Genomic DNA, 25,582 nt, shown 5'->3' on the forward strand with positions numbered 1-25,582 from the left:
TTTAGCTATGTGGCCAGTAGGAGGAGAAATGACTGTGGAAGAATGATATTGTGGGATAAAAATGGGAATAGAGTGACTGATGCAGAGGACATAGTGGAATTGTTCAATGAACACTTTATTGGAGTATTTCATCCTAGAGGAGTCAGTTTTAATGCTAGAGGGATAGGACTGGTACGAGGTCTGGAGGTACAGGAGGAGAGTGTGTTTCAGATACTGAGTACTCTGGATGTCAGTAAAGCTGTGGGACTGGATGGTATTTCGCCACGAGTTTTGAGAGAATGTGCTAGGGAATTGACAGTACCTTTAACGTGGCTTTTCAATGAAAGTCTGGCTTTGGCAAAGGTGCCCAGGGAATGGAAGGAAGGTAAGATAGTGCCATTGCATAAGGGTGGTAACAGACTGGAAGTGTCTAATTATAGGCCAGTCTGTGTGTCATCAGTAGTTGTTAAGATCTTGGAGAAAGTAGTGAGGGACCGTATACAGCATTGGGCAGATGAGGGTAATGTTATCTGTGAGAATCAACGTGGATTTGTGAAAGGACGCTCTTGTTTTAGCAATATGCTAGCCTTTTATAATAAAGTTACAAGAACATTAGATGAGGGAAAGGCATATACTGCAATTTTCTTAGACTTGGCGAAGGCATTTGACAGGGTGCCACATGATAAGCTGATATTTAAGTTGCAGCACATGGGTCTGGATGTCAGATTGGTCAACTGGATTCAGGATTGGCTGTCTGATAGGTATCAGAGAGTTGTGTATGGTGGAGCAGTTTCCAGGAGGCAGAGGGTTACAAGTGGGGTCCCACAGGGCTCAGTACTAGGACCTATATTGTTTAACCTTTATATCAATGACATAGCCAGTGGATTGCAGGGGGATATTCAGTTGTTTGCAGATGATGCGAAGCTGGGAAGGATTATTAGTAATAGTGCAGATGTGGTAGCCCTCCAAGAGGATTTAAATAAGCTAGATAGATGGGCAAATGAATGGGGGTGTCAGTTTAATGCAGCAAAATGTAAGGTCTTGAGGTTTGGGAAACATCGATGGGATGCTGCATACTCTATGGGAGGAGTTATACTGGAGGAAGTAGGGGAGACAAGAGATCTGTGGTTGATGATTGATAGAAACCTGAAGTTTAGGGGACATATTGCAAAGGTGGTGAAGGTAACACAGAGGATTGCTGCTATTATGAGAAGGACACTGACCTGCAGAGATAAGAGGGTTATCATTCCGTTGTATAAGTCTCTGATCAGACCACACTTGGACTATTGTTCTCAGATTTGGTCTCCAGGATTTGAAGGGGATAAATTAACTGTGGAAAGGATACAAAGACGGATGACAAAGATGGTTTCAGGACTGTACAAGGATAGTTATGAGGATCGGCTGAGAGAATGTGGACTGCAGAGTTTGGTGGATAGAAGAAGGAGAGGTGATATGATTGAGACTTTTAAACTGTTGAGAGGTGGTTACAGGGAACTGTAACCACCTCTCAACAGTTTAAAGAGGTGGTTACGAAAGGAAACTGTGAGCAAGAGGGTAAGGAGTGGTTTCTTTGTGTGGAGGGTGGTTGAGCCGTGGAATGCATTGCCTGATGGAGTGGTGGGAGCGAGAACGGTCAGTGAGTTTAAAGAGTAGTATGATAGACTTTGTGTTTCTCAGGGGGGGACCTCCCCTCAGTGAGTCTTGACAGACTTTATGTCTTAGGAAGGACCTCCCTCGATGAGTCTTTTGACTCCTTGGAGGCCTGAATAATAATAATAATAATAATAATAATATTTTGAATCATTCCGTATATGATATTTTTCATATTATATTTTCTACATATCTACGAGGATATGCACTGGATATTATCGTAATGTGCATAATACAAATAAATAAATAAATAAAAGATGAAGGCGAAGAATCACTGCTAAAATATCATTGGATATAAATTTTTGATAACAAAAAGACTTGCAACGGAAACTGAGTAATGCAATTTAACATTTTAACATTTGTTGTTCATAAAGACAAAATAAAAAAAATAAAAAAAAAACTTTCTAAAACTGAAATGTGATGATCCATATTATGGTATTTGGCTAGGAATGAAAGCAAAAGGACATATTTATTTCAATAAATATTATTTAAAAATATAAATATTTGACATAATATTTTCAAAGCAAACATTTGAAAATTCTGAAATTCCAAAAAAACTGTTTCTATATTATAAGTAAAGTGAAAAAACAACCAGTGCAACTCTTCCTGTGCACTGATTTGTAGAATAAAATACACCAAATTTACTATCACTGAACAGATATATTGCAAAGGCTAATCAGTGGCTAATCATTTCAGGATTGATTATTTCAGGATTGATCAATCCTGAAATTGATTAGCAAAGGCTAATCATTTCAGGATTGATTATTTTCGCACATGTGAAATTTGTTTCAATTTTTGGGAAGAGACACAAAAATCATTTTAGAGGCAAAAAGGTCAAATATCTTAGGACAGTAAAGGAAACTCCAAGCAACAAAATAGATGTAACGACAGGGGGATACAAAGGTCACTCAGCAACAGTTTATCCACTAATGGCCCTAAAACAGCGTAACGAGGTCATCGGGGGAGGAAGGTAATGGCATGATAAAAGGTAGAATGCCAATGAAGTTTTGATCCATGGAAAAAGCTAGGGAGAGCTGACTTCCATCCACCTCAGCCAGTTGGGGGGATTAATGCAGCAAGTCCAACTACTGTTTTTGTTTGTTTAGTTTGGTCTGATAAATATTTCTCCCTGCTTTGGGAATCTTCTAACAACTAACTTCTTTTGTTTGTTTGTAAGAAAGACATGGCGAAAATATTATTTACTACTTTTTATTTATTTATATGTTTTTTTAAATGATGTAACCAAAAAGCTTTAGTGATTATGTTTTAATTTAACAATAACGCGAGAAGCATTTATAGGCCCCAAGATTAGTGACTTGGGGCCAATAATCCTTCAAATTATTATTATCATTACAGTAATACCAGTCTTATGACGTTTCGCTTTATGAAGATCCGCTTAAACGACGCTTCTCAATTATAACTAGCGCCCATTTATACGATTGGTGGGGGGGTTCTGATGAATATCCACAAACAAAAATCAATTAATTTTATGTTTTCTTAGATTAAAATTTTCTTATATTAAAAGAAAAAGAACAAATTATCACAATTTGAAACATGCGGTTAAAGGATTTTAAGATATGTTCTTTCTTGTGGTTATATCACTTTCTTTAATTTAATATCATTTTTGTTCTAGGTATCAAAACATTCCAGCCTCCCCACCATACAATGCAGTAGCTCATACGATAGTTTTTAGCAGGAACGGCTCCTGTGAAACAATCGCTGCATGCTTCCGTAGCTGTTAATTTACAACATTCATTGCTTGTTACCAGTAGCGCACTCAGGATTTAATCTTGGGGGGGGGGGGGGGACGAGTTGAGTAGGCCAGTGCTTCCCAAACTTCTGGATGTCAGGGGCCCCCTTTGCACAAATTAAAATATTTCACGGCCCCCCCTCAAAAAAAAATCGTAATAGAGAGATATATTATTATAATATTTATTGTATTTATATTCAATACAAAACATACACAGCAAATATTGCAAAAATCAAATGCATATATTACATTTTTTGCCTCTTACCGTTTGGTTCTGAAGACGATGCGGGCTGTTCTGGTAAAATATGAAATACTGTCCTTTTTTTTGAGTCTGTTTCTGCTTCTTCTGATTGTTCATGGGAATTTTTTTTTTATTTTTTAATCAGCCACTTATCCATCTCAGGGTTAAATTTTTTAACGTAGAATAGATCAAATAATATCACCACTTACCGATACTGGCACACCACAGACTGATAACATGAAATTAGTGAATATTACCTGAATAAGGGAATCCCCGGACCAGGAACATTTTTCTCTTTTGTGACTTTTCTCCCTTTACGGTAATTAAGCCTAACGCGAAACAGACAGCAAAGGCAGGTTATTAAAACGTGCATATGATTGGTGCGGTATTAACGAAAGATAAAAGCATAGCTGACAATTGAGTTGAAATGCTAACTCTCTTCAACCGAATTCCATATGTGAAACTGCCATAACATTCAATATATATATATATATATATATATATATATATATATATATATATATATATATATATATATATTACTTAGTTTAACATTTTTGCGAATTTTAACACGTTCGGTTGAATTTTATTGCTGCCTTGCGAACTCACATACATCTAATTAACAACAATAGTTTTTAGTTAGATACTGTGTTTTCCCATGCAATATGGTTTTGTTTCAGTCTATACAGCATAGTTTCTGTTTGAGGGGACATGTGATTCATTAATTAGTGTGTTTTTATCCCAGTTGTCTCTAATTGCACTATTTGTTGAGAAATATATTACACAGACTCCTCATACCTTATTCACTGGCATAATAAAAGTACTTGTTTTTATTGCCTCTGCAGTATAGTGGCTGTTAGTGAGGGCATGTTGTTTACCACTGCAAGCGAGTTACTATCTCCCCACATGAACTTGTTTAAGCTTTTTTTCTTGTGTGAAGTATATGCGAAACTTTTATTGGAAAACTAGCTCGGATGAGGGTGATAATATAAAATGAGTTTTGATATGTATATAAAGTCAATACCAACAGTCCCTGATTACGAACGCGTGATGAAAGGGAGAGGAAGATTTGGAGCTTCCCTGGGGAGCATTCGAAGTAAATACAATTAACCACTGCTTTGAAATGAAACATGAATAAGCAATATTTACTAATATTCATTAAGCGCCGAAATACGCAGGAAGCAAAGTTTTGAACCAACACCAATCTGTGAATTTTTCCATTAAAATATAAAAAATAACAAAAAAGAAATAATAAATAATAAAAGTTAAATACGTTTCTTTTAAAATAAAAAAAATCTACTTAGTCTTAAAACATTTTAAATTTGTTTTCATTATTTCATGGCCCCCTCAACAAAATCTACGGCCCCCAAGGGGGCCGCGGCCCACAGTTTGGGAAGCGCTGGAGTAGGCGATTTGAGAATACACACTATGCATTGAATACGACCGATGACTGAGCATCTTTCCTTTTTCTTTGGGGGCAGGCCCCTTGGCTCCTTGGGTGCGCCACTGCTTGTTACATCGCTTTAGGTTTGGGTGTTTCGTTGGCTGTGAATTGTAAACTGTTTATACTAATTATTTTCTTGTCATAGCTTTGATAAAATTTTAAGTATGGTTGCTATTGCTTCCAGTGAAAAGAAGTCGCGTTACATTACCCGCTAAGAATAAAATAATTAAATTTACTGAGAATGGTGTATCGTAAAGAGGCCGCAGGCTAAACTTACTTGGCACTACTGTTGTTAGATTTGTTAAAAACAAATATAAAGTTCTTAGTCAAGTGGGAAAAAAAATAGCCACTAGTTAATACAGTTATCCTTAAACCTGACAATCTTTTTGACGAAATGAGAAAACTTTTAATGATGCAGATTGGTATATAAACAGGTCAGTGTGTTCCTTTTAGCCATGCGATTCAGAATAAGATTTAAGTTTCCGAGAATTATTCTAAATATTTCTTTTGCCTAACTGACGTACACAAATGCTTTATTCACGTCATTTATGCACACACATGACTACCTAAAACGTTATTTAGCCATTACATGCATTTTTATGCATTCTGATAAAAAAAAAAGGCAGTGGTTCACTATACGGAGGTGGTCTGGCACCTAACGTGTCGTACGACCGGGTATGCGTGTATTATTATTATTATTATTATTATTAGACCTCCCGGGAGTCAACGACTCATATTGGGAGACCTTCCATTACACACACAGCTCATCATATTGTGGCTTGAATGCATTCACTGTCTTCACACCCACTACACTTCCAGGCAATGCATTCCAACCACCCTCAAACTCACCATCATTTGCGATCTTATACAGCATCCAGGGATGGCCTTTTGTTCTCCCCTGACTCCACCCATTCTATGAAAAATATGATACTCGTTATTCCGATAATTATCTCTTAATAACTTAGATATCTCAATGACTCCCCCTCCCCTTGTCCTTTATCCACTAGACTGTACTATGGCATTCCCTCAATCTGTTTTCATGCTCAACATTCCAGAGACTAGAAACCACCATTAGTCAATCGTATTTGAATCTTTTACGACATATCTTGATCCATTTGAAAATCAAGTAACAAAATCTTGGCACAGTAATCCATATGCGGTCTGAATAAAACTTTATAGAATGGAGTCATTACATCTTTACCCCTACATTTACCCCTATATATCAGTGTTCTCGGCATCAGTGCCAGAATGTGCTCTGCAGTCCTCACAATGTTAGCAAAATATCTTCAACATTTCAAATCCTTATCCACTAACATCACTGATGTTGGTTGATAAGGATCTGAAATGTTGGATTTCCTCTACGTCCTGTAAGATATCTCCCCCTACCATTCTATATTCTGCTTCCCATCTGTGCCTCCCATACCATTAAATCTTGCGAGGGTGTGCAGAATATTTCTGATAACCACTGTGAAGGAATTGAGGTAGAACCTCGTAACTTACACATTAGTCTACATATTCCTCACAAACTGTTATACATTTGTTACAATGATGCTGCCATTTCGAATCTGCTGTTAAAAAAAAGAAGTCTTTCCCTTTTTGCACAAACCAGTTCTCAGCTGCAGATATGAATTCATATTTGTAAATTTTGTTCCTCTGAAGTTTTTTTATTTATTTATTTATTTTATTTTATTTTTTTTTAAATTTGGGAATAGGAAATAATCAGATTGGGCCAGGCAGGGCCGGCTCTACTACCAAAGGTGAAAAACTTGCATTTGCACAGGGGGGGGGGTAAATTGTGGAGGGGACGGCAAAATTGGCCTAAAGTATACGAAAAAGAAATCATAAAAAAGTCATTTATTTCTTCTCTGTTGAAACCAAACTTCAGGATGTCGTTAGTTAAATTTTTACATAATAAAACTTCAATAATATTATTCATCATGAATAATAAAACTTCAATAATATTATTCATCATGAATAATAAAACTTCATTGTAGTGTATATATTTTTTTTAAAAATCATAATAATTAAAAGAATATAGTGTTAAAGGCTTAATTCTCTCTCTCTCTCTTTCTGTAAAAAATATAGTTTATCATCATTTTTCATTAACTTATGAATTTTTATTAGCTAATACTGCTATTTAGAATTTATGATCAGAGATGTTGAAGCCTAGCTTAACAGCATGGCATTTAAGACGTCATTAAAAGAGTTTTTTTTTTTTTTAAAGGGAAGTGGCCGCAAAATATGCTACTGTTATACATTTGTTACAACGATGCTGCCATTTTGAATCCTCTGTTAAAAAAGTCTTTCCCTTTTCGCACAAACCAGTCCTCAGCTGCAGATATGAATTCATATTGCCCTGGGACTAGATCTGGTGAATATGGTGGTTAAGGTACATATTGAAATCCCAAGTTGTATATTGTCTGTTGGATTTCATAAGCAGGTGCATTGTCCTGCAAAAGCAACATGCCTCTGCTTAGTTTCTAGCAACGTTTTCCCTTCAGTACTTCCTTCAATTCCTTCAGAGCTGCTGTAACAGTTTCATCTTTTTTTGAAGTACTTGGTAAGGATTACACCATCCGTATCCTAAAAGACAATGGCACGACCCTTCCCTGGTGACTTTTTAGTTCGAAGCCATGGAGAACCTTTGTGTCTCCACTTCATTGACTGTTGTATGTTCTCTGGATCATAGTGAAGTAGCCATGTTTCATCACGGGTCAGAATACGAGCTAAAATGTTCTCTAGGTCATAGTGAAGAAGCCATGTTTCATCAACGGTGAGAATACAAGCTAAAAAATTTGCACCTGATTTCTCAAAATGATCAAAAGCCCTTGAGATGACAGCACATGTTTTTCTTTTGGTCGGCATTCAAACCTTTAGGGACACTTTGCTGAGAATATCTTCATTTTCAGATTTTGGTAGATAATGACACCGACTTGTTCCCTGGATGTCTCCAGAGTCTTTGCGATGTTTTTGGCTGGCATTTGTTCATCGAGGATCATGGGATGCACTGCACCAAAGTTTTCAGGTGTGATTGCTGTGGAAGGTCTCCAGCCCAGGATGCCCAGCTTTCAATTGTTGGTTATACTGGAAGGCACAGTCCCCCTAAATTCTCATGCAATGTTTGGTTAATTTCAGTTGCAGACTTTTCTTGCAGCACGAAAAACCTGACAGCCCGCACCTCTGTGTCTTCGAATTTCTTCAAACCACTAACATGTTTTCTTACATATCCTAAATGAAAAACAATAATTATTATGATTTCAGGAAACATAGGTGTCAAAGGGTTTTAAGATATGGTCTTCCTTGTGGTTTATATCAGAATGCTTTAACATCATTTTTGTTCTAGGTGTGTATCAAAACTTTTCACCCCCCCCGTACAGCTAGTTACTTTCAACTGGTCCTTTCACCACATCACTAGTGACTTCCTCTTCTGAGATATCGCAAAGACACATGTTGATATATCAACAAGTCCTATATGCTGATTGATATCGAGTTTACTTAATTCCTCATGTATACCTCCAACTCACTTACCATCAGTGTTCCTCCTCCCTCCCCACTGACCTCAAGTTCTGTAGGATGTTATTTTTATGAGGATGAAATACCTTTATGAAATGTTCATTTAACATCTCAACTATATCCGCCTCAGTGGATATCATTCACTGCAACCAGTATGCCCCACAAAAAAAAATTGCTTTCCGAACGAAGTCGGATAAATAGTAGTTTACCATATAGTAGTTTACCTGAAAGATATATCCTTCACAAAACAATTTAAAAAAAAAAAATTGCACACACATCTTCACCCCACATGCCTTATAATTCTTTTTTCAGTGAACTGTATTTTCGATGAATTGTTGTTTTTCGATCAATTGCGTTTCGATGAATTGTCTTTTCGATTAACCACTGATCGGTGAATTGCTTTTTTGGGGAATTGCCTTTCGAGGAATTGCTTTTCGATTAATTGTTGTTCGATGAAATGATTTTCGATGAATTGATTATTCGGCGAATTGCTTTTTCGATAAATTGTCGTTAGATGAATTGTCTTTCGGTTAACTGTTTTTCGATGAACTCTCCGGGTACCCTACAGAAAAATCATAAACCTTAATTTTTTTATACAATATCCCTCAATTATCCAACCATAGTTGGAAATCCATTTGCCAGTCAAATAATTGAATGGGTCAGTTAACTGAAGATGCAGTTACACTGTCCTATACCAGAAGTCTGTTAACATGCCAACCCATTCAAGGGTTGGTTCATTGAATGATTTGAATATTACATAATTGAGAGATCACTATACATTTACTTTCTTACTTTGTATTATGAGTTAATAATAAACAGTGCCAATATTTTTAATTTTTATAGGTCCAAACTGCACTTTACCAAACACAAAGGACTCTTCTCCCTACATATGAACAGTACAAACCATGTGCTTTTCAGATACGTTTTGCTGGATGTAAGGGAATGATAGTTTTATCTCCCCATTTAAAAGGTCGAAAATTAGGTATCCGTCCAAGCATGTTGAAATTTGAATGTTCCAGTTCACGTTGCTTGGAAGTGGTAAAAGTTAGTTCCCCAAGTAAGTGTGATTTGTTTACACTAAGTTCAGTATTTTGAAATTATAAAGATTGTTATAAACCAGAATAAATGTCATTCAGTGCACATTGTAGCTATTTTGTCTTTTTTTTTTTTTTTTTAAATATTATTCCTACAGACAAAAACTGCCAGAACCTATAGCACATTTTTGTTCTGTTGTGTGAGCATAAAAATTAGAACAGAAGAAACCTATTGATATTCTTCTTCTTTTCGAAATAGCACTTTTTTAATGCCACAATATCTGTTAATTATGATTTTCTTTGAAAAATTTTTCTTCTTCATCACTATGACCTCTGACTTCTGTTTTGGTATGATGCTGTCTTATATTTTCGTAATGTAGTTTGTGAGTGGAGTGCATTGCTGGAGCATGACAGAAAGTGCTAGTACAGATTGTGTCGCGAGTGCACGTTTGAAAGAGGATGGCGAGAAAGACAGGCGAAAAAATGTTAAAAAATCAGGAAAAAAGAAAAAGAGCGATTTGACAACCGTAACGGATGTTAAAAGGGACGAAAGTGAGGCGGAAAGAAACGAAATTGAGAGAACGAATGAAAGTAGAAATGGCGTGGTGCAGAAATCGAAAGTAAAAAAAATCGAAAGAATGAATGATAGCTAAAAAAGAATGACTGATGGCGAAAGTTGGACGCATGTTGGAACGAAAGCACTGAACCAAAGAAAGATGAATGACAGTAAAAGTGAGAAGAATGATAGCGAAAGTTGGACGCATGTTAGTCCGAAAGTACGGAAACAAAGAAAGATATGTGAGAGTGAAAGTGAGAAGAATGACAGTGAAAGTTGGACGTATGTTGGACCGAAAGTACGGAAACAAAGAAGGATGAATGAGAGGGAAAGTGAGAAGAGAGGGTCGAGAGTTAGAAAGATTTAATGATAGAGTGAATGTGTCGCGAGGTTCAGAAGGTGAATTGGATTGGATGAAGCAAGAAATGAAATGGATGCGGAATGAAATTAAGAGAATGCAGGTCAAAACTATTAAAATAAATCATGATGGCATGAAAGAGTTAACAAAAGATGAGCGAGTGGCGTTGTATGGCGACTCCATTATTAAAGGTGTGCTAGAGGATAAAATGCACAAGGTATGTTTTCCAGGCGGTAAAATGAGTAGAGTGATTGAGGCATTGAATATGAGGCGGGAACGAGCAAAAGAGTTAATTGTATTAATTGGTACAAATGATTTGAGAGAGAACAAAGAGCATGTCAAAATGAATGTCAGGAGACTGCTTGGAAAGATAAAGGAGAATGGTGTGACAGGAAGGGTAGTCAGTGTGTTGCCTAGGTATGATTGTGGTGAAATGAGGCGGAGAGCAAGGATTATGAATGATATTCTGGCTGAAATGTGTGAGGAGATGGGAGTACAGTTTGTTAATGTGTGGAATGAGTTTGAGGGACGAAGTGAGCTGTATGGGAGCGATGGACTGCATTTGAGTGGTTATGGTGTGAGTCGCTTGGAGAGACTGCTGCTGGAAGGTAGAGAAGTGAATAGAGAGAATGAATCAGATCGAGAGGGGAGTGATGTGGAAGAGCAGGAGAGTAAGACAGGAGAGATTGAAGGAGTGGAAATGAATGTGGAAGTGAGTGGTATGAGTATAGATAATGAGAGAATGGGTGTGCAAGAGGAGCAGGGAAACGGGGAGGCTCAGGGTGGACAGGGATACACAGCGTGAGAAAGGTGGATGCTCTAAGAGGAGGTGAGAGAATGTGTGGGCAGGAAAGTAATGGGATGATCAGGGATCAAAAGGAAACAGATGGAATTGCAAAGGGTTCTAAAATGAAGAAGCAGAAAGGGAAATGGCCCCAGTCCAGCATGGAGAGATCACATCGAGTGAGTGGTATCAGTGGAACTAGCTGTAGATCCAGAAATGAGTTGTTGTGTTTGTATACCATTGCTAGAAGTATAAGAAACAAGGCGGATGAAATGGTTGCACTAATTGCGTCTGTGCACCCAGAGATTGTCGGAATAAGTGAGACATGGTTAGATGAGGATGACATCCTGACAGGAATAGAGATGGAAAGGTATGATGTGTTTCGTGAGGATAGAAGGGGTAAAAAGGGAGGGGGAGTGCTATTGATGATAGAGAAAGAGTTATGTCCATACAAGGTAGAGATGCAAGGGGGAAATGGGGCCAGTGGTTTTGAGGCAGTATGGTGTGAGATAGAGGTGAATAGAATCAAATACTTGGTGGGATGTTGTTATAGACCTGGTAATGTGGATGGTGGTGATAGTGAAATGTATAGTCAAATAAGCCAAGCAAATAAGAAAAGGGTGATCATTATGGGTGATTTTAATTATGGCAATATAGACTGGAATGAAGAGATAGCAACTGGAAGTAAAGAAAATGAGTTTCTTGAGTTTTTGAGGGATAACTACCTCAGACAGTATGTAACAGAGGGCACAAGAGGATTAAGGGTCTTGGATTTGGTCATCTCATCAGAGGATGTAATTATCAGTGAGGTATCAAATCATCCACCAATTGGTGAAAGTGACCATGAGGTGATTACTTGGGTGGTTGCCAGCAGTGCAAGGACCCCTGTGAAAAAAGGGTATATGTGGAACTACAAGGGGGGTGATTATGAAGAGCTCAGGAGACAGCTTGCAGGTGTAGCATGGAATGAGGAGTTAGCTGGAAAAGAGATCAATGCAGCTTGGGGGATTTTCAAAAAATATTTAGTGGATGCAATGTCTAAATGTATACCACGGGTGAGAAGGTTAAATAAGTTAGGTGTGAGATGGATGAATAAAGAGATTAAGCATGCAATACAGAGAAAAAGGGCATTGTGGAGGCAGCATAAAAGAAGTGGAAGTAACCAATTTCATGAGTTCTACAAAGACCAGGCAAGGAGAGTGACTTGGTTGGTGACAGTAGCTAAAGATAGGTATGAACAGCAGTTAGCTAATGAAGCTAAAAAGAATCCTAGGGAGTTCTTTCGATATGTAGCCAGCAAAAGAAAGAATGATTATGGAAGGATGACATTGATTGGAGGAAATGGTATAAAGACAGCTGTTGCAGAATGTGTGGTGGAGATACTTAATGAGCAGTTCATAAAGATCTTTCAATCTTGTGAATGTGACTTCATGGAGAGATTAAGAGCAGTTGATGATGGGGAGGAGAGACTGACTGTAAGTGAGCAAGAGGTGTTTGGGGAGTTGAATAAACTAGATGTAAATAAGGCTGTGGGACTTGATAATATATCACCGCGTATTCTGAAGGAATGTGCCAGAGAGTTGACACCTGCCTTGACATATTTTTTTAATACGAGTCTTGCACTTGGTCAAGTCCCTAAAGAGTGGAAGGAGGGCAAGATTGTGCCACTTCATAAAGGAGGTGATCGAACTCAAGCATCAAACTATAGGCCTATCTGTGTGTCAGGTGTTGTGGGTAAGTTGTTGGAGAAGCTTGTGAGAACTAGGATCCAGAGTTGGGTTGACAACAATGGTATAATCTTTGATGGACAGCATGGATTTGCTAAAGGGAGGTCGTGTTTTAGTAATCTACTTACTTATTACAATAAAGTGACTGCTTCCTTGGACAGAGGAGAAGGATACACAGTAATATACTTGGATTTCGCAAAAGCTTTTGATAGAGTACCTCATGATAAGTTGACAGTCAAACTAGAGCAGATGGGGTTGGATATTAGATTAGTGCATTGGATTGGAGACTGGCTATCTGATAGGTATCAACAAGTTGTGTATGGGGGTGCAATATCCAGGAAAAGGAAAGTCACTAGTGGAGTGCCTCAGGGATCTGTTTTAGGGCCATTACTGTTTAACTTGTATATTAATGATATTGGCGAAGATTTGGATGGAGATATTCAGTTGTTTGCAGATGATGCAAAGTTGGGACGAACCATAAAGAGTAGTGAAGATGTTGTGGCCTTGCAAGAAGACTTGAATAAATTGAGTGATTGGGCAAGCAAATGGGGATGTGAGTTCAATGTTGCAAAATGTAAGGTTTTAAAATTTGGAAAACAAAGATGGGATGCAGAATTTATGCTTGGTGAGAATATATTGTTGGAAGTAGAGGAAATAAGAGATCTGGGAGTGATAGTGGATAAGGATCTAAAATTTAGGGGTCACATCGCCAAAATTGTGAAGACAACACAAAGACTTCTGGGAATGATGAGGAGGACACTGACGTGTAGAAGTAGGGAGATTCTTGTTCCATTGTATAAGGCTTTGATTAGGCCACACATGGACTATTGTGCCCAGATTTGGTCACCTGGTTTTCAGAAGGATGAAGAGATGTTGGAAAGGGTCCAAAGGCGACTGACTAAGGTAGTTTCTGACCTCTGGAATGTCGAGTATGAGGAAAGATTGAAAAGATGTAATTTGCAGAGACTAGTGGAGAGAAGGAAGAGGGGAGATATGATAGAGACCTATAAGTTGGTAAGGGGTTGCTATAGGATCAATGGTGGAGAAGTTCTACAGCGAATAGTGGGAGATCAGGGGAGAACCAGAGGTCATCCCTGGAAACTGTATAAAGAGGGTGTGAGTAGGGGAGTGAAAGGCAGGTTTTTTTCGTGCAGAGTTGTGAATGATTGGAATGCCTTGCCTGAGAGTGTGGTGTCTGCAAGGAGTTTGAATGTGTTTAAGACCCGGTATGATGAGATGTGTGTGAGAGATAAAAGGACCTCCTAGATGAGTCTTTGACTCCATGAGGTCTTGTTTAATAATAATAATAATAATAATATGGTAAATGTGGTTTGAATTTGACAATGAATGCTTTTAGGGTGCAGTTCAGTGAGTATCGGGTGTGTGCATGCATGTGTGTGTGTGTGTGTGTGTGTGTGTGTGTGTGTGTATTTATAGCATTAAGATCCACCATGATAAGCCTTTTGACTCTATGGAAGTCCAATAATAATAATGTCAGTTCATCATTACTGCATAGTAGGGGAATCAATAGTACATGGGAAGTAGGTCAGAAAGTGTCTGAAGGAAATTTATAACTGGCTGCGTCTCAGGAGTTAAAATAATAAATCATATCGAAGTTAAATGGATGAATAACACTTTAAAGCAAGAGCTGCATTAAAAAAGAGAACTGTTGATATATCATCAGGTGAGTGATGATGAGGCTTAGGAGCAATATAAAGTGCAAGACAGGAGAGCAACTGTCATAGTGAAGAGGGCAAAATTGGATTATGAAAAGAAGTTAACCCAACAGACTAATAGAAATCCAAGAGAATTTTATCACTGTGTAAAGTAGATCCATATAAAAATAACCCTATTGAATGCAAATAATAGGAATGTTAGATGTTCTGGACATAGCTGTGCTGATAAGGGCTCTACTAAAAGTAAGGTGTACATTCTGGACAGACCCATTAGTTCTCTGAATGCTGACAGGAACGAGACAAAACATTGGAGGCATTAAAGCTATTGGAAGAGATTGATTTGAATAAAGTATTTTGATTGGATGGGTTATCAGCATAGGTGCTGAATGTTCAAGAGAATGCAACCCAAGGCTTACCTTAAAAAATAATTAAATAAATAAATACATATCCAACATCTTCACTGAGTTATATCATCATCATCATCAAATTCCTGCCATGTACCCTCAAGGGGTGTACAGGATATGATAGTACTACATGAAAAAAATTACATCATTATTAATTTCCTATCTACAATTTTCCTCCAAATCAGTCTGTTACTTGTTAAGACTCCAACATTATCAGATCTTATATTTCTATCGTCTAAGGCACTTTGTACCGTATCAATCCACCTATATCTTGGTCTTCCTCTGGGTCGTTTTCCTGCCAACCTGGCAGAGAACACTTGTTTTGCTAATCTTTCCTCGCCCATTCTGTTTAAGTGACCATACCACCTGAGATTAGCTCTGCTAACGCATTCCTGGATGCTGACAATGTCAAGTTCTTTCCTAATATCCTCGTTTTTAATATGATATTGCCATTGATGCCATCTGTTCATGCCTATAATCTTTCTCAGGACTCTCATATCTGTGGTCTCTAGTCTTTGGTCAGGTGTTTTACTTCTGACCCAGCTCTCAGATCCATAAGTTAAAACTGGTTTGAACACTGTCTTGTACACAGCTAATTTAGTGTTCTGACTGATTTCTCTCTTATTCCATATGAATTTATTCAATTGACTTCCCATCATACCAGCTTTGCTGATTCTGTTGTCTATTTCTATATTTAATTTACCATCTTCAGTAAAAATCGTGCCTAAATAGCTGAAATGTTTTACTTGTTCCACAGGTTCTCCGTTCGCAATGCAGTTGACATTTTCAACGATTCTGCCTATTTTCATTGTCTTTGTCTTTTTATTGCTGACCTTCATACCATATCTATTACAACAGCTATTCAATTTAGTCAGAGAATCTTGCAGACTTGTAGCAGATTTATTTAGAAGTATAATATCATCCGCATAAATCAAAAAGCTGACATTAACATCTCCAATTTTGATATCATGTTTAATACCGCTTTCCTTCATAATGTGATCCATATAGATAATGAATAACAGAGGGGATAATGTACATCCTTGTCTCACACCAGATTTAACATTAAACCATCTTCCTGTACTTCCTTCAATTCTAACTGCTGACTTACAACTCAAATAAAGACTAAGTATTGCTTGATATAATGCCCCATTGACACCATATAACTGCAGCGTATTGAATAGCTTCTCTCTTGGCACCTTGTCATATGCCTTTTCCAGATCGACAAAACTTAAATACAGATCTTTGTTATATTCCCATGCTTTCTCGACTATTTGTCGTAAAGTGAAGATCTGATCCTGACAGCCTCTATTTGGCCTGAATCCAGCTTGTTCTTCACCAAGCTTTTCTTTCACAATTCTTTTCAACCGTTTCTCAAGTATACTTGCATAGATCTTGCCAGGAACACTCAGTAGGGAAATACCTCTGTAATTCTCACATGCATTATTATTTCCCTTTTTATATATGGGTACTATGAGAGCTCTACTCCAATCATCGGGAATTCGTCCCTCTGTCCAGGCTTTCTGAACTATGCAGTGCAGCCACTGTAAGACTATTATACCACCATATTTCAGCATTTCTGGTCGAATATCATCTACTCCTGCTGCCTTTCCACATTTCAAGCCTTTGATGGCTTTTTCTACTTCAAGTATGGATATGTATTCCTGACTGCATGCCTGGTCAGTGTTTTTTACCACTGTGCTGTCATCAATGCTTGTTTCATTTAGCAGTTTTTCAAAGTAATTACTCCATACTTCAAGGATATCTTTTTCTCCCGTTTTCATGTCACCTTTATCATCTCTAATTCCTTTTACAGCACTCTTTCCTCCATTCTTAAGCTTCTTCAACAACCTCCAGAATATTTTGCCACCTTCTTGATATTTATTTTCTATATTCTTGCCAAAGTCCTCCCATGACTTTTGTTTAGCTAGTTTTACACAGTGTTTAGCATTCTTGCATTTGTCTCTATATTCTCTAAGAGCACAAGCTGACTTATTTGACAGTAACTTTTGGTATGCTTTCTTCTTTTCCTTCACTGCCTCTTTAACTTCCTGTGTCCACCAGGGAGTTCTGATTTTTTTATCCTTACAGATAACCTCACCACATGCCTCTCTGGCAGAATCAATCAATGTTTTCTTCAGAGTTTGCCACTGAATCTCCAAGTTTTGGTTCTTATTCTCAAACTCTTTCATTTTTTCTTCAATAATCTTTGTGTATTTTAGCCTACAGTTCACATCTGAGAGCTGCTCAACTTTAATTCGCTTTAAAACTTTCTTACATGTTATTCTTTTCAATATGAAATTCAATTTTATCCTGCTCAAGACTAAATAGTGATCACTTCCAATTTCAAATCCTCTGTACACTCTGGTGTCCTGCACCAGGGAGAAAACATCACTATCAACAATAACATAGTCAATGAGACTTTTCTTATTCCTAGCCTCTTCTCTCCATGTGAATTTGTGCACATTTTTATGTTGGAACATGGTGTTAGTAATAACCAGTCCATGTCCTGAGCAGAAATCCAACAGATATTTGCCATTATTATTAGCTTTGCTCTTTTCTCCAAATTTTCCCAAAATATTTTTGTATGTCTCACAATCATTTCCTACTCTGCTATTTAGATCCCCAACAAGGACCAAGTTTTCATTTTTCATTGTGTCAGTTGCTTTTTCTAAAGCCTCAAAAAATTCCTCCACTTCTACCTTAGTAGAACCTTCTGTGGGACCATAGGCACAAATAAGTCTCATTGTCCAGTTCCCCATTCTCATATTTGCCCACATTACTCTACTTGAGACTGACTGCCATTCAAGAAGATTAGCCTCGTATTTTGTGTTGAATACTATGGCTACTCCTTCTTTTCCTTGATTGTCATTGCCTGAATATAACATTTTGTATTTATTGCTCAGAAAGATCTCACCAGTTTTGGTCTTTTTTGTTTCAGTCACCCCTATTATGTCGATCTGGTACTTATCTAATTCCTCAGCTAGCTCCATTTCTTTGCCATTCAGGCTTCTTACGTTGATAGTACCGATCTTTAACTCTGGTGATGTTGAGTTGGGGTTTATTTTCAGATTTGTTCCAGTAGCTGACTTTTCGCTGTTCGCCCTGGTTCCCTGGCGAAAACAACGGGGGCCTTGTTTAACCGGGCGACGCCCCAGCCGGCATGAAATTTTGTCATGTTGTACCATCATTCTATATTTTGGTTTAACCAATAAGAATACAATTTGGTCGGCTAAATCCCAAATTGCCAGCCCATCCTCGTCCATTCAGTATCCAAGTAGATTCCCAACAGGGTGCACCACGAGAAGGTGAGGATTGGACATTAGGTCAGAAGCCCTGGTCGGTTCTCCGCATTCCTTTAAAGGCTATGTGGAGGTCTCCTCTCAGTTATACAGCTTTGACCCTACTTAGTTATATATTTTAACTTAATAGAATACAATTTTATTAAGTAGAGTGATACCAAATAAAAATGCAAGAAAGAAACAAACACTATTTGTGTTTTAGTAATAATAAGTAATAAGAAAATGAAACATGAAAATGAAAAATGTGAAAAGTTGGGCTAAAGGAACTTCAAGAAGTGAAGCAAACACTAACCAAGGTTTTTAATTACATTTCTGCATATAGAAATGTAATTAAAATAAAATAAATGAATAAAAGACAACTTTTTCAAAATCTATTGAATGAGATTGATTCGGTGTACAAAGGACTAATAATGTAAAACAATGTTCATTGGCTTAGTCAAAGTCTTATTCTGAAATGATTTGTTGAATGCCTGGATGAGATAAATCTCTTTTTGACTGATTAACAAATGTCTTATAAAGAAATGTATGACATCATGTGGGTTTGTAAACTGATGTTTTTTTTGCAGATTTTTGCGAACATTTAAATTACTTGAACTTAAACTACAGGCTCTGGTAAGACTCCTGATGTTATGTTATATGTGGTGGGTTAGAGAAGGGGGAGTGCATATATGCACAAAATGTAGGCAATGAGAGGAGCTTAGCGAGTTAAATATTATGATAACTGACTTCATTGCATCAGGGGCAGGAGAATCTCAACCTAGAGAGACAAGTAGTGTGATAGAGGGTGAGAATAATGAGCGAAACATGAATGAAAAAATGAGAGTGGGGAATGTGGAAGACTTGAATGATTGTGAAGTTTTTGGAGATGGTCTTGATTGAGAAGATGAACGGTGAGCAAGAGTGGCTAACTTGCAGAGAGAGAGAGGGATAGATGAGCTGAAAGAGGAGGAATGTCTCGGGAATGAGATGAGAAGTATGAAAGATGAAATTAGACAAATGGAAGAGATGATGCAAGGCAAATCAGAGTAGAAGTGAGAGAGAGTTATGGGAATGATAGAAGAGGAGATAATGGAAACAGTCGGAGAGAGGGAATGAGGAGAATGCAAGGGAGTACTGGAATCAGGAATAGAGTGATGCCAGGACAGCACATTAGTAGGGGAACACAGTGAGAAAGGGTTAGAGGAGAGAGGGTGAGGAGTGCAGGGGAGCAATCAAGGAACAGAGTGGTAAGGGGTGTGATGTATGGCGACTCCATGATCTGTATGTGGTGTGCAAGATATGATGTCAGAGGAGTGTTTGCCTGGAGGAATGATAGAAAGTGTAGCTATGGCAATTAAGCAGGGTGAAAGGGTAAATGAGATGATTGTGATGGTGGGCACAAATTACTTGAGAGGCAGTGTAAATCGAGAGGCAAGAGATCTGAGATTCTTGCTTGAGGTTGTACAAAAGAAAACTAGAGGAAAGATAGTGTGCTTACCCAGGTATGATGATAATGAGCTGAGCAGAAGAGCAGTAATAATGAATAGCATAATTGCCAGAATGTGCAGAAGAGAGGATTGGAATATGTGGATGCTTGGAGGCATTTGAGGACAGAAAGGAACTACATGTGAGCGACCACTTGCATTTGAATGAAGAAGGACGTAGGCATCTGGAGAGATTGCTGTTTTCTGAAGGAGTTGGTGTGCGAATGCAGGGAAACTAGAATTCCCAGGGTGGAAGGTAGCAGGGCTGGCCTCTTGTGGAAATGGGTGTTTGAGGGAAAGGGGAAACATCAGTTGACACTGAATCCAGTGGAGTCTGAAGGGGATAATGAGAGGTATAGAAGCAGTGACATTTTTATACTTTATAATGCCAGGAGTATCTGGAATAAACAAGATAAATTGGTGGTGCTGATATTATCAGCCCGGTGAGAAATTATTGGGATCTCTGACACGTGGTTGATGGAAGATGATATAAAAACAGGATTAGAAGTAGCAGGGTACAGGATTTTTCAGCAGGATAGGAAGGGAAAACGCAGTGGTGGAGTACTGCTTATAAGGTGATGATTTATGTCCTCTTAGAGTTGAGGCTTTGGAAGGCAGTGACACTACTGGTTTTGAAAGCATATAATGTGAAGTAGATGTGGGAAAGACAGGATATTTAGTGATTTGTTGCTACAAGCCGAGGAGTACAGAGGGTGGGGATCAGGAGATGTTTAGGCAGTTGAGCTTGGCAAGTGCAAGAAGAATGATTATTATGGGAGATTTTAACTACAGCAGTATAAGTTGGGAAGAGGAAAATGCATGTAGTAATAAGGAAATGGAATTTCTAGAATTCTCGAGGGACAAATGTCTTAAGACATATAATAGAGGGAACAAGAGATTCAAGAGTTTTAGATTTGGTCATAGCATCAGAAGAGCTGATAATAACTGAGATTACATCTCTCCTCCCCAGACATGGAAGATGAATAGACATGCAGGAGTATCAAAAAAAGTGAACGTATGTCGAATTATAAGGCAGGTGATTATAATAGTCTTAGATATAAACTCTGGGCAGTTCTGTGGAGGGTGGAATTGGAAGGCTGGGATATCATTAGTGCTTGGGAAATTGTGAAGGAATATTTGTTAACAGCAATAGTAAGCTGTATTCCACGAGTGAAGAAGAGGACACAATTTGGTGTAAAGTGGATGACAAACAATATCAAACAGGAACTGCAAGTGAAAAAGAGGTTATGGAAGTGATATAAGGAGAGGGGTGGAGAGCTGATGCATGAAGAATATAAGATTCAGACCAGGAGAATGACTAGTATGGTAAGGAAGGCGAAACTGGAATATGAGAAGAGATTGGCACTAAGATCCAAAGAAAATCCTAGGGAATTTTTTAGCCATATGGCCAGTAGGAGGAGAATGATTGTGGAAGAATGACATTGTGGGATAAAAATGGGAATAGCGTGACTGATGCAAAGGACATATCGGAGTTGTTCAATGAATACTTTATTGTAGTATTTCAACCTGGAGAAGATTTTAATACTAGAGGGGCAGGGTGAGGTTTAGAAGTGCAAGAGGAGAGTGTGTTCCAAATACTGAGTACTCTGGATGTTAGTACAGCTGTGGGACTGGATGGTATTTCACCACGGGTTTTGAGAGAATGTGCTAAAGAACTGAACAGCCCCTTTGACCTGGCTTTTCAATGAAAGTATGGCTACGGGTACCCAAGGAATGGAAGGAAGGTAAGATAGTGCCATTGCATAAAGGCAGTAGCAGACTGGATGTATCTGATTATAGGCCAGTTTGTGTTTCATCAGTAAGTTGTTAAGATCTTGGAGAAATTAGTGAGGGACCATATACAGCGTTGGGCAGATGAGGATAATGTTATCTGCAATAGTCAACATGGGTTTGTTAAGGGGTGCTCTTGCTTTAGTAATGTCATTGCCTTTTATAATAAATTGACAAGCTCAGTTGATGAGGGAAAGTCACATACTGCCATATTGCCAATTAAAGGCATTTGCAAAATCCAAAAGACAGGGTGCCACATGATAAGCTGATATTTAAGTTACAGCACATGGGTTTAGATGTTTGGTTTTTCAACTGGATTAAGGATTGGCTGTCTGATGGGGGAATATCAAGGAGGCAGAAGGTTACGTGGGGGGGGGGGTCACACAGAGCTCAGTACTGGGACCTGTATTGTTTAACCTTTATATCAATGAAATTGTCAATGGATTTCAGGGGGATATTCTGTGGTTTGCAGATGATGTGAAGCTTCGAAGGGTTATTAGTAATAGTGCAGATGTGGTAGCCCTTCAAGAGGACTTGAATAAAGTAGACAGATGGACAAATGAATAGGTACATCGGTTTAATGCAGCAAAATGTAGTCTTGAAGTTTGGGATACATTATCCATTACTTTTATCCAACTCAGCTGTCATTGTATTGTAAAATGTTAGCAAGTTACTGAGGCATGACCTACCCTTCACATAACCATGTTGCCCTCTATACAGTATCACATTCCAATTTATTCATTCCTGTATTTTGTTCTTGACAAACTTCTCCAATACTTTGATAACTCTTGATATGCTGATCGGTCAGTAATTTGCTACATCAGTCTTGGAGCCTCCTTTATGCAATGGAACAATTTTCCCCTCTTTCCATCCTCTCGGGACTAATCTTGAGCTGAAACTTAGATTAAGCAATATGGTCAAGGGCACTGACAATTTCCTTGCCACTTGACGTAAAGCTCAAGCTGGTATACCATCCAATCCCACAACTGTATTTGCATTAAGGTTCTGTAATATGCTATGCACCTCCATTTCTTTTACCTCAGTTCCCATATAAGCCCTTGACTCTCTCATTCCTGCAATATCATCACCTGGATGATTTTCACTTGCAAATCATTCACTTAGTAATTCTACTATTTTGACTGATTCAGTTACCTCCCTACCATTGGCATTCATTAAAATCATCTGCCATATACACTCTTTATTTTACTTGCAGTATATTGAAAGAAGTGTTTGGGATTATCTTTAGCCTGCATTGCTAACTTCCTTTCATACTTTGCTTTTGCCTTTCTTACCACACTGGCTACCCTTCTGACCTGTGCCTTGTACTGTCCATGTACTTGCTAGTTACCTTTCTCCTTAAATTCCCTCCACAATTGATTCATTTTTTTGCAGCTCCAACTTAATGATGATATTCATTCATTTAACTACCACTTGATTTACTCTTCTGACTAGGTATGCAGACTAGCATTACTTCCTTCAAACACTCTTTACTGTTGCAGTTTTATTTACTATCCTTGCAGTTTTATATCACATGGCACTGATCCAAGCAATCTCATAAGCTTGTCATACTTACCAGCCCTGTAATTCCACATATACCAAGTCTTAACTGAAAATTCTACACATTTAACCACTTCCCAGGTCAAGACTATATGATCACTCTCATCAATTGGTGGCAACATTGTCATATTCATTATAAACAAATGCTCTGATGCAAATACCAGATTGAGCACTCTCAAACCCCTAGTATATTCCATCACATGCTGTCTCAGGTAATTATACCTTAGTAACTGCATTCCATTTCCTTCCTCCCATGTGTCCTCTCCTCCTTCTAATATGTTCCCATAGTTGAAATCACCCATAATAATTACTTTTTTTTTTTTTTTTTTTTTTGTATATAACAGTGCTTTACATGCCACCAGTGTAGACAAGAACACTGAAAGTGAAAGCATTACTTTTGTGTGCTCATTATAAAGGTGCATGGCATATGGTATGAAAATTAGAGTGGAATATGTTTGTGGGGGGGGGGATATTTTTTAAGCAAGTGTCAGAAATGCAAGGCATGCCAAAAGCTGGGAAATGAAGTGATGAATATTAATGATAAAAAAAAGCCTGAAATTGAGAGTGCTGTGGAGAATGTAGTTAAAGAAGCAAGTGTTAGTGGACAAAACATGAATTCAAGAGTATGAAAGAAGTGAAGGTAATATGAATGATGAGGCAGCAGTGAGGAGAAAAATAGCTTTTGCAGAATCCTTCATTAGGCAAAACATAAACTTTAGTTGATTAAGAAGCAGCTGGGTGTGTAACACAGTAAGAAGAATGAAAAGAAAAAGTGAGTGAGTGGAGTGTGAAAGAATGAGAAACTGGTAATAAGTTCAGAGAGAGAGAGAGAGAGAAAATATTGTATGGAGATTCTATTATAATAGGAGTGCTTGAATGATGAAAACATGTTTCTATCGCTCCATAGTGCCATAGTGAAGAGAGAGAGAGAGAGATGCAAGAAAACATTCTATTTTCAAAAGGCTGCACACATTAAGCTGCCACACTGATGGTGTATGTATAGGCATGCATTTTTTAGGATTTTGGTCATTTGAATAGTTTTTATTAAAGTGATTAATACTTTAAGTGATTCATCTATAATTTCGCAGATTAGGCAGCCTGAAGAAACTCATTTTCAGTTCAAATCTCATCCCTGACTAGAGGAACTTTTCTAACCCTTTCTTTGAACTGGTTTGAACAAGTTTGACTGGTTGCTGAGTTAGTCGATCTGTGGCACAGGCAAGCGGATTTGTCATCTAGTTAACTCAAGAAAATTTACCATAGAACCTCACACTATTTAAGGCAATAAATATATTGTGTTAGGGACCACAACATGATGTCACTTGTCGACCATCTCATTACCAAATACCATTTATAATTAATGATAGTATTGTGGCATCTATCTCTGATTAGCTGCTGGTGGAGATTGAACTGTCCTCTCTGTCTCCAAAAAAAAAGTTAGATAAGGCTAAAATAAACTAGACTGCTCTCTACAGGAGAATAAAAGGCATTAGTAGATTTATTTTATTTATTTATGAATGTACATTTTTTTTACTTCGTTATGATGCAGCCACAAAAATAGGTAAGTGGTGCTAGTGAATCTGTTTCAAACAAAAGCAAAAGTAGTGCATCTTTTGGTGGATATGAGCACTTTGGATCATTGATACAAAGACAAATTATTCTGGAAGGCTTCAGAAATCATTATTACTATAAGACAGAAAGAAAAATCTTAGATTCTAAAGAGATAATGTTAAATTCCAATCACCTAAACATAAATCCAAGTTTTAATTTTTCTGATTGTTTCATAGCAATATTTCATCCATTTTGCTAGTGAGAGTGTGCAACTATGTTCCTGCTGTTACTGGCTAAAATAACTACTGACAACATGAAATAGATTATCAGAATAGCTGCATTATCAGAAATCATCTCTAATACCATACTTATTTAACACACTGATATTCGTGTTTTGTTTCTATATTCAGTTTCTTATGTATATAAGTTTATATGAAATCCTTTTTAAGAATAAAATTAATTTATATATATTCACACCTATATTTATTTATTTATTTTATTTTATTATTTTATTTATTTTTTGCTTTTCCAGGAGCTTTATATTTAAACAGACCTTTAATTGCTGTTCTAGAACAGTTAGGTGTGCCTCAGGAAGAATTTATTAAATTGCAAGAGAAGATGATTATTAATCTTACAGATTCTTTGATATATGACTCCCATGCGGTAAATTTGCTGGATCATTGGATTCATTTTGATTTTCCATTTAGAGCAGTTCATGAAATTGGAATTTCATTAACAGAAGAGCCATTTTTTCGATCTCTTTTACTTTCAGTTTACAGATATGCAGTGAGTAAGTGATTATTTT

At 37.6% G+C, this 25,582-nt stretch overlaps 1 protein-coding gene across 4 annotated transcripts in view; it reads left to right on the forward strand.

The window, feature by feature from the left end:
• The window catches only part of LOC150109059 (uncharacterized), a 278,607-nt gene that overhangs the window by 131,813 nt on the left and 121,212 nt on the right, over positions 1–25,582 (forward strand). For all 4 annotated transcript variants that reach the window (XM_090411446.1, XM_090411462.1, XM_090411471.1 and 1 more), the window contains exons 3-4: positions 9,421–9,634; positions 25,310–25,567. In XM_090411446.1, coding sequence (XP_090267572.1) covers positions 9,421–9,634; positions 25,310–25,567 — 472 coding nt within the window. The remainder of the gene's footprint in view (positions 1–9,420; positions 9,635–25,309; positions 25,568–25,582) is intronic.

This window comes from Typopeltis vanoorti, chromosome 2 (genome assembly GCF_054136105.1).
Source record: "Typopeltis vanoorti isolate ZY-2024b chromosome 2, IOZ_Tvanoo_1.0, whole genome shotgun sequence".
Taxonomy (NCBI): Eukaryota; Metazoa; Arthropoda; class Arachnida; order Uropygi; family Thelyphonidae; genus Typopeltis; species Typopeltis vanoorti.